The sequence below is a fragment of the Taudactylus pleione genome, unplaced genomic scaffold (genome assembly GCF_031769625.1).
Source record: "Taudactylus pleione unplaced genomic scaffold, aTauple2 ptg000201l, whole genome shotgun sequence".
Lineage (NCBI taxonomy): Eukaryota > Metazoa > Chordata > Amphibia > Anura > Myobatrachidae > Taudactylus > Taudactylus pleione.
The window spans coordinates 52,097,679-52,108,532 of record NW_028284603.1 but is presented as its reverse complement, the minus strand read 5'-3'; the positions used below and the strand labels follow the sequence as shown (position 1 = coordinate 52,108,532).

At 45.1% G+C, this 10,854-nt stretch overlaps 1 protein-coding gene across 1 annotated transcript in view; it reads left to right on the top strand.

The window, feature by feature from the left end:
• Window positions 1–304: 304 nt before the first annotated feature.
• Window positions 305–10,854, top strand: part of MERTK (MER proto-oncogene, tyrosine kinase) — a 120,289-nt gene continuing 109,739 nt past the window's right edge. The window contains exon 1 of the mRNA XM_088477379.1: window positions 305–567. Coding sequence (XP_088333505.1) covers window positions 504–567 — 64 coding nt within the window. The 5' untranslated portion in view covers window positions 305–503. The remainder of the gene's footprint in view (window positions 568–10,854) is intronic.

The following is a 10,854-nucleotide window of genomic DNA, read 5'->3' as shown; positions in this document are numbered from 1 at the left end:
CAACGCAGCTGGTGGTGCATTTGTCTGCTGGAGTTATGCAGTTAGTGTGTGGTGTGACAGTGTAACCTGTACCATTGTAACTAACCTGCACTAGTTCTGTCTGTCCCGGTCACCAGCCACAGTCACCTGCGTCAGATGTACTGTTACTCTCCAGCTGTATACATTCACTTTTCAGTTTGTAGATGTTGTTGTCTTGTAAATTTGATATAACACATTTGCATGTTGCCTAGATATTGTCACGAAAGAGCTACTGCTCTGCAGCATAATGTTATTTTTCCAGTAGTTTGTTTGTTACAGTGTAAATGTTGGGGCTGCAGAATTCATTGTTTTGTGTTGTTAGGTCTTCATTGTAGTGTTGATCTCTGTGTGTGTGTTGCACTGTGTTGTTGCACTGTGTTGTGATTCTGCTGTGATGTGGTAGTTCCCACCTGGGTTGTGTGTTACACTGTCTCCTGGAGTGGGTGCTGGTGTACCTGACAGTGCCCCCAGGGTCTATAGAAGAGATGTACGCAGAACTATGGAGGCATCTTCTCATCCTGCTGGTGCACCCACTGTTCTTTGGAGGAGGTAAGTGTAAGTGTGACATGCTTTATAGCAGAGGTTGGAAAATTGTGACTGATGTGTGAAACTACAAATTCCACAATGCCTTACCTGCAGTAATCCTCCACAACTCTTGGAGAGCCACATGTTGCATAGCTTGCTGTATTAGAGAGGATATTTATTCCAGATGTGTGTTCAGATGTTTCTAGTACCAGACACAAGCTGTGCTGTAGTCAGATGCTATGATTGGCCTAGATGTGATAGTTATCAGGATGGGATTGGGAACACACAGTTTGTGACTGATGTAAGCGCATTGAAATACGTACAGTATAATATTGTAAACAATAGAATACATGAATCAATGCATTAACTGTCATAGGGACAGTACCAATAAAAGTGCTTTGACGCTTTAGTAGCAATGTTTTGCCATTCCTTTCTATGAGGGGTTTTCAATTATCAGTCATATGCGGTTGCATTTTGTTGCTACACACATCATCGATAATTTAGGTCCCCGAACACCGAAATGGATTGAGAGGAAATATCTGTGATGTTAATGGTCACGAGGTACAGTTGTAACACTGGCACCTCTCGCCGAACATTGAATACCTCCTTAATATTATGTAGAGCATGGGAGCCAACTTTTTGGAAATGATTAGGGATGCTCACGTGGCCCCATATGGCTGAGAATACCATGCATAGATATTGTTAATGGCTGACGCAGCACAAATATTGGAGGTGATCAAGGATTCACAGAGCTAGCTCATATGGTATATAGGAATCCATTCATTATGTTAATTATCGGGGGGTGGGCGGTCCCCTGATAATTAAGTGTCCAACTAGCTGCGAGTAGCAGCTGTAGATACAAATTCATCGGAGTAATTTGACATTGCTCTGGTGCGGACACAGCTGATTTTTGGACTTTCGTAGCAGTGAACAGTATGACTCGGCAGTGCTAGTGCGCCTGCGTGAACTGGGCCTCACATAGTCTCACAAAGCCCCGATGTAGGGAAGGAGCAGGGGTGCCAGAGGAAACTACTTCTGAAGATGGCGAATGCTCCCGCAGTCAAGCTTGGAAAATATTGTATTTTCGGAGGCTGATTAATTTAGGTCCCCATACTAGCGGGACAGATCGGGGCTGATCAGTGATATCTCCTGCATTACCTTCATAATGAATAGCCCTGATCCTTAATTTATACAAAAGTAGGTGAAAATTTAAAATTTTCACCTGCCTTTGTAGAAATTAAATGATGATGAATGGATCCCATAGAGTGTGTGGCACAATATCCTTAGCACAAATCTTTACCAAGCTACGAAAGGTTTCAGTGTATTACCCTGTTCAGGATATAGGAATGTCAGTAGATTGTATAGTTATTAAAAAATATATTTTTGTTACATTTCAAAATGTGCATATATACAATAGGACTTCCAACAGCTCTAATAACAAGCCTCCCTGCTAACTGATGATGATCACATTTTATTGTCATACAGTGTCTCATTTTAGAAAAATATATATTTTATTTTCATGATCATTATTATCAAAGTGACCCTGTTACCAGCTCTACATATGGACAAGTGTCTTTATCCCATAGAAAAAGCCACGTGCAGCTGTTATTTGCCATATACAAGTATACAAATTGGCCTTTTAATTATCTTTGAACGCTGCCCCTATGTAAATATAAATCATTGAGAACTCTTGAGTTCTTAAGACTGATTAACTTGGAGGCTGGCATTAGTGTACCATGTACTTAGAAGATGCACTACTGTTAAACATTTTTCATAAGTATTTTAATTATAAATATATTTTTTTTCTGAAGCATTACTGTATATTAATTGAAATATATTAAAGCAGGCGTAGGGTTACATAGTACAAAACTGTGAGCAGGGATTCAGGCTAAAGCTAGACTATCATAATGCCATGGAATAATTGATAAAGTGATGTTCTTCCACATTTTATAATGTGATTATAAGTTGATTAATTAAGTTTGGTAAACACCAATTCAATTCTTTCGATTCCCAAACCATTCATCCGAAATCTTATAAGAGTGTGTACACACATTCCATCATGTTTTCTCAGAAGAAAACTGTTCGCATGAAAGGATCAGGTTTTATGTGCAGTTTAATTTTCATCTGATTAGATGGTACAATATCGGACAAATAGTGCAGTGAATACGCTCTGCCGACCGTTCTGTCTGATGCTTCTGCCCATACTCCTCCAGCAGCAGCCCTGCCTTCAGCAGATATTTTAGATAGATGATTTTCCTGGATCGCAAGTTAGATTGTAAAGTTGTGTACCCATGAATCAGCACTTTGAACGTGACTTCCGAACGTGACTGTGATCAAAAGTAAAATTGCATCGAAAGTATTAAGTGTGTACCTAGCTTTAGATCTTTGTCCAATCTCTTTTGTAAATTGAATTATTATAATATAATATAATATTATTAATGTTATAATATTTAGCAGATTTTTTTAAACTGTAGATCTTGAACTATCGCTACAGGCAGAGGAGTAGCGTGTAGCCAGAGCACCCGGAGCACGTGCATGCTATGGCACCCCCCTCAAGTGTTCCAGGGAGGAGGCGGGTCCATATGGGATTAAAGTAAAGATAAATAAAAATAAAGATTAGGGGCAGCCGCCTGTAGTGGTGCCCATATCTAGTGCTCCCTGTAGTAGTCCCAATATGCAATGCCCCTTGTAGTGGTGCCCATATTCAATGCCCCCTGTTGTGCCAATATGCAGTGCCCCCTGTAGTTGTGCCCCTTAAAGTAGTGTCCCCCCATACTGTACCCCCTGTAGTAGTGCCCATATAAAGTTCCTCTTTGTAGTGGTGCCCATATGCAATGCCCCCTGTTGTGGTGCCCATATGCAGTGCCCCCTGTAGTGGTGCCTCTTAAAGTTGTTCCCCTGTAGTTTTGCCCCCCCATACTGTGACCCCTGTAGTAGTGCCCATATGCAGTGCCCCTGTAGTTCTGCCCCCCCACCTGTAGTTCTGCCCCCTCTCGCCGCCCCCCATTACTTACCTGTTCCATCACGGCCATCGTCTGTGCTGTCATTGCCACTGCCGCCCTGACTGGACTAACTATATCCAGCGCGCCGGCTCCTCAGCGTGCGGGTGATGTCATGACGTCACCCGCGCACTGCATCACTGGGAACGCTGGCCTCTGAAGCGATCGGAGGCTTCCTTAGCCTCTGATCGCTTCAGAGGCCAGCGCTCACTGTTCAATGCTGGCACTCGGCAGGCTGTCAGTAAGGCTGCTGGGTAGACAGCAGCGCACGGCGCCTCTGGACACCTGCGGCGCCTGGAGCTTGCGCTCCACTGGAGCCGCTCTCCCTACGCCCCTGCATACAGGTCCATTTTTTATAAAGGGGACAACCCAACAGGACAGGGGCCTGCCACTACAGTTTTTAGTACATTTTGGATTTCAGAGTTTCTATCTCCGCCTTCCAGTGTCCTGTGGACTAATTTTTTCTAGGAGGAGAGTCTCCTCTTTTATTTGATATGTAGAGTTAAAAAGTACAAGTTTAAAAAAATATACTACTAACCTGAATCCAAAAATATATATGCTGACACATTTACCTTGTCATAAACCTGAATTTGTACAGATGTGGACAAATTTGTTGGTACCCTTACTGCTTATTGAAAGATAACTTCATTCCTCTTGAAAAGTGTTGAAACTAAAGCTATTATCTCATGTATACCTGCATGCCTTTACTATGTCATAGAATAAATCAAAGAAACTGTGATAAGAGATAATTATTGCTTATTCTCCAAATAAATTCTAAAATTCCCTGGGCAGATTTGTTGGTGTCCCCTATAATATAATAATTGGATAATACATAATTGGATTATAGTGATATTCAAAGTAATTGCTTTCTTGAATTAGCATCACACATGTCTTCAATCTTCTAATCAGTCATTCAGCCTATTTAAATGGAGAAAAGTAGTCACTCTGTTTGGTTTTATTATGTCCAACACACTGAGGGCCTGATTCAGACCTGCTCGCGAGCGCTGAACGCTCGCAAGCGCGTCGATGGTGGCCCAGTGCGCATGCGCACGATGGAGCCGGCTCTGTCGTGCGCATGCGCGAGACCCGGATAGCGACGGGCAAACCGTTGCTCCGGGTCTCGTACCAAAGGGGACGTGCTGTCGATGTTGAGTGACAGCACGCCCCCCTTGGTGGGCGGGCCGGGGGTGTGGCTGCCCAGACGGAGACGTTCCCATCGGAACACCTACCGTCTGTGGCTGGCCCCACTGACATCACAAGTGATGTCAGTGGGAGTGCTTTCGGCTCTGTTTGAGCCGAAAGCACTCTAGGGCTTGCGGCAACGAGACCCTACCACAAGGGTCTCGTCGCAAGCCCGATGGTCGCGATGGTCTTGACCATCGCGACCATCTTCCTGGCCGCTCACTATAGCTGTGGGTGGTCACCCACAGCTATGCGAGCGACCAGGAGGCCGCTCTAAAAAAACGGAAGGCCGGCCCTGATTAAGAGCGAGCGCTCTGTCAGAGCGTCCGGCTCTGAATCAGGCCCTGAGCACGGACCAGGAAAAGCAAAGGAGAGAGTTGTTTGAGGAGATTAGTAAAGCTGGGTACACACACGTAAAGATTTTCTGTCCAACCATCCAACTAGATGATTGGTTGGAATGAAAATCTGGTAAAGTATGAAAGCAAATGACAATCAGCAATTTGCTCCCCAAACGCCGGAAAATGGACAAAAGCTGTTGTTTGAACAAATTGTTTAGATCAAACATTTAACAAACTTGTCTGATGACCATTTTCATCTGTTTTCTGGCATTTAGGAGCAAATTGCTGATCATCAGTTACTCCCATAAATTACCAGATTTTCAATCCAACCAATTAACTAGTTGGATGGTTGGACAGAAAATCTTTACGTGTGTATGCAGCTTTAGACAGTTATACCCCTTTTACACCAGAACTAAAACCCGGGTTATTGCAGGGTTGGATTCCTGGGTGGAGTGACCCGGCATTCCAACCCAGGTAACTTGCAGGGTTTTACACGGGAGTAACCCGTGAAACCCTGCAGTGTAACGGCGTGATCGGGGTCACGATGACCTGGACTGTGCCGCATGCCTGCCGATTGGCCGGCTTCAGTGGCGCTTGGAGATGACGTCATCTCCAAGCGTCCACTTCAACGCCGGAAAAGCCGAGTTACTGCAGACACGGCTCCGGTGTGAACGGCGCCGACTTGGGAGTATCCTGGGTCGGCGCCAGCTAAATTCCGGTCTGATCCGGTTTGGAACCCTGGGCCTGATTCAGAGCCGCTCGTAAGCGGCCGCTCGTTCGCTCCGAGCGATGTTCGCACATCTGCGCATGCGTATGGGTTGTAATGCGCATGCGCCAACCAGTCAGTGCAGTCGGAAATCCTGTGCTCGCAAAATAGCGAATGCCTGCTGATTTCAGTGACAGAATGAGGCGTTTGTGGGTGGTAACAGGGGAAGGTGCTTGAAAACGGGGAGTGGAGATCTGAACGCAGGCGTGCCAAACGGTCAAAACGGGCGTTTTAAGGGTGTGCATAATTAACAAAGCAGCGTCATCGACCACGTCACTTGGTTGTCTTTTAGCCTGAACTGCTCGCATGATTGCGGTAGGAAAATGCTACCACAAGAATAGCGAGCAGTTCATACGCCTTTCGATGTACTCGATTAATCTAATAAATAGCGGAGATGACGTATGATGCGAGCGGCCAGGGGGCATCTTTACAAAATAGCGAGCGCATGTTTTGTTCGCTCGTTCAGACATAGAGGCGTCAACAGACCGCAAAGAGCGAGCGCTCTATTTAAATATCCGGACCCTTTTTCAGAACGACCGTCCGCAAATAGCGTCCGGCTCTGAATCAGGCCCCCTGTTCTACCCTCTGGGTCAAACCTGGAATTTAGGTATAAAAGTAGTATTATAAACAAACACGTTAAAGGTAAAGACTTTGAGCCAATCTCCAATCAGTTTGATATTCCTGTGACTAAAGTTGCAAATATAATTAAGAAGTTTAAAGTCCATGGGACTGTATAGAACCTCCCTAGATGTGGCCGCTAATGATCTTTTCGATCATTAGCCTGTTGGAGGACCTATGACCTTCAACTGAGACAGAACTTTCTGACACTGGGCAGTATGTTTAGCTCCAGAATGCCTTAATAGTCTTGATATTTCACTGTGCCATGCACTGATTCAAGGCACCAAAAGCAGCACCAAAACATAAATGAGCCTCCTCCAGGTGTCACAGTAGGGACTACTGTTCTTATATTTGAAAGTTAAAATTTTTTGCCTGTGAACATAGAGCTGAGTTGGCTCCAATTTTGACTGTCTAAAGGACATTCTCCCAGAAAACATAGGATGGTAGATCAGACACTGACATACCTTGACCTTGGAGATCAGCTTGTGTCTGTTTGGAAGTTTTCTTTGGCTCTTTTTCTATCATTCTCACATTCCTTATGTTTAATATATATTAAAGTTGTGTTTAACAATAAAAGGTTAAGTAATATGCAGCACAGTATTTACAAGAATGTGAGCTCACCCTTAGCTTTGAACTTTGACATAATTGTATTGCAGACTTACACAACAATCACAAGTTACTCAATGAGCCCATACATCTAAGGTTAAATGGGGTAAAATTCAATTCCAAAGACAGTGGTGTGGGTATCTATGTACAGATATTTGTTAGCAGTATTGGTTTAATGGAATATAGCCCAGCAAGTCGCATACGTTAGGGTGAAATATAAACCATCTCCTGGGAATTAATGATCTGACTTTTAAATGTTTAGCTCAGTCATTTGGAAGTAAAATGAAAACATTGTATAGCACTGACAGAGGCCAGCTTTAATAAATGGGAAAAGAGGACGTGGATGGTGCCAATTTTTTGTTGTTGTTTTAGTATATGACGGGCGATCGGTTGCACTAAAACAATTGAATCGCCCCACAGACTGGTACTACAAAGTTCAGACATTCAAGAGAGCACTGAACACTGGGTCAAAACATTACATTTAATTAATTGTCTGTGGTAACATATCAGCAGGCATTTTAAACGGGATGTAGTCAGGAAGCCGACTGTCAAAACACCGACCGACGGCTTCCCGACTGTCAAATCCCGGCAGGGGTCTAATGATAGGTGTTGAAATCCCGACGCCTATCATTATCCCTACTTCGGGAGCCCGACGCTCAGCATACCGAACGAAGGTAAGCCGGGCGGTGGGCGTGGACAGATGCGGGGGGGGGGAGGGTTCTGTTAGGGGCTCCTGGGGGGGACTTAGGGTTAGGCACCCCCCGGGATGGTTAGAGTAAGGGGGGGGTTAGGGTTAGGCACCCCCTGGTGTAGGTTAGGGTTAGGAACCCCCCCCCCGGGAGGGTTACGTTTAGGCTGCGGGGAGGGGGAGTTAGGTTTAGGCACTTACAAGGGGGAGGTTAGAGTTAGGCACTAGGGGGGGGGTTAGGGCTAGGCACCCCTAAAGGAGGGTTAGGGGGGGAGAGGGTTAGAAATAGTTAATTTACTTACCTTGTTGGGATCTTCACTGACGGTCTTCCGGCATCGGGATTTGACCCGATTTGTCCAGCGGTATTTCATACTGATCTCATTTTACACAAGTGTTACAACTTATAACAGACAAACAAACCTAGCAATAAAGCAGAAAGGAGCTGGGGGCCACAGGTGAGGGCACAGACACATTACAGTTAGTGTGTGGTTGGTGGCTCCGGGTCATAGCTCACTTGCTTTAATAGAGCAATGTTACTTATGTTGAATATAGTTATGATTGTTCATTTTATTTTCAATTAAGACTGTCCATCTGGAGGGAAAAAGGACATATCCAGTTATTTTAGCTTTTTCTTTCCTCAAAAAGTTCTAAACTATAATTACAATATAAATCATTTTCCATCACAAAAACATGGGCAGAGGAATTTTCTTCATAATGTGTGTAAAGCAGCAAACAAATCACAAACTTGTCATGAAGTCAAACTCGAAAAATTCAGTTTAGTCTGTAACATAAAAATACATAATGGAGTGCGTCAACCTCCCAGTACTGCAGTGAGTGCTAAACGTATGCCGTGTATGTGCAGTTAACTGGTCCTGCACTTTTATTCATAATGACCGGGGACACTGCGGTTCAGAAGGAAGCAGACACCTAAACTACAGACTGCTTTATAAGAAAATGCTAACATTCATAAATCTATTTGTAAACATTTTAGGAAGTTGAAAATACTTGCAATGTCATGTAAAGGGCCCCATACATCTGTGTCTGAGTGCCCGTTCTGCCGGTACCGGGGCAGTGCAATTGGGAAAATTCAACATATTGAAAAATCTCTCTTGATTTTTTACATGTTGAATTTCCCTGACAGATCGCCGACATTTTCGGCCGACAGATCGCTGATCATCAATGATCACCGATCCGCGAATTGGGTCAGATCGATTGAACGGGGAATCGGGGCCGTAGCTGTATGGGCACCTGTAGTCTGTGGTGCAGCTTGGAGCTTGATTGAGCTTTTTGGAGCAGGAAATATTATGGACTTCTTGCCACAGAAAGGGCAGAATGCATCAAGCATCCATCCCGCTACTCAATACATGTATGTCGGCGTTAATAATACCGGTATGCATTAAGAAAATCGCAAAGGACAGCTCTCCCAATAAAAGCTGTCCTTTGTGATACAGGGACTTCTGGGTTTATGACCCAGAAGTCCCTCTGCGCATGCGCAGAACGCCATGTGCACCGCAGGGGGCACTGGGATTGGATCCCTCTTAGTGCTGAAGTAGAAAAGAAGCCTATAGGCTTCTATTGGTCAACGCCATCTGAAAGTGGTGTTGCCCACCGTCTAGCTTAGTGCATATTAGAAATGTGGTCAGACCCCAGAAAACTGCATTTTTTAGGGGTTTGACTGCATAATAGAGGATCGTGCATCCCGCCCATAGGCTTCAATATCGCAGCTGTTATCAGGCAATGTATTGTATCATTATTGGGCATGGTGGTAAATGAGTTTGTAAGATGAACAAACCCCGTCGCCAGACATTGCCAGAATATGCCCCTTTCTTATGCTGAGTGTTATAAAAACTCAAATACATTATTTTTTAATTACCCCTTGACTGTTCAAACCTCCTGGTATCTGGCCTTCCCTTCACCTATCTTTCCCTTGGTCCTAAAAGCTGCAGTGATAACGATTGTCTTCTCTCATGGTTCCACATACACTCTACAATTCCCTGCACTGATTGCTCATGCCAAATTACCTCCAGAGTTCAATTTAGGCCTTCTGTCATGGTCTGCTCAGGAGGATCTCCTTCTGAGGAACTGAAAGCTGAGGTCCTGGGTTGAGGAAGGAATCGGAGGCTAGGGGCCTGGATGTATTTCCTCCTCATCCACAAGTATTGGATGTTGACGAGACCTGACCAAAGGCACGGAGTCTAACTTGCTGTTAGGTGTTCACCAGTGACCCCTCCAAGCGGTATATGGGTTTAAGCTCCACCCAGCAAGCAGGTCGTGGCCCTTTGGTCAGGTATCTAATACATGTGGGAAATGGAGGAATGTAACACCGAGGAGGCCCAGGAGAATGTACTTCAGTGTGAAGCACTAGTGAGAATCCTGGATTTTGCTGGTACTGTATTGGCACAACAGAATAACTTCCAGGAAAAGTATACTGGATGGAAATGGATAAGGCCCACTGCAGACCTAGATGGACCACTGGCACAGGAGAGTGAAACTTAGGGTAGTACTTGATTGGTGTACTGAGTACACGTGCTGAGAACCCAGATGCACCACTGGCACAGGAGAGGGACACTTGGGCAGTACTCGGATGTTATACTGAGTACACATGCTGAGAACCCAGACGCACCGTTGGCTCAGGAGAGTGACACTTGTGTTGTACTCGGGAGTTGTACTGAGTACACAGGCTGAGAACACAGATGCACCTCCGGCACAGGAGAATCACTTTGAGGAGTAGAGGCATAACACTCGTAAGAGGAAAGGAGCAACGAACCTGGAACGAAGCAACGGCAAGCATGCACCAGTAGTAACGACGTTGTACAGGCAACTTCCTGTTGTCCAGAGCCCAGCTAAATACCCTAAGGTAGCGGTCCATTGGAGGACAGTGTCAGCTGACAACAACTAGGCTACCATTGGGTAGAGGTCAGTCATATGATGAAGACTGTCATGGCTGCGTCCATGACGGCACCCGCAGTTACTAAATCACAGAGCAACATATGTCCACACAGTCCCTAGGCATAATCCTCAGTGCATCAGATGGCGCCGCACCAGACGTCTGACCGCTTGAGAAATCAGGGGAAGCCGACGCTGGGGTGAGTAACGGCTGATCCTAAGCTGATC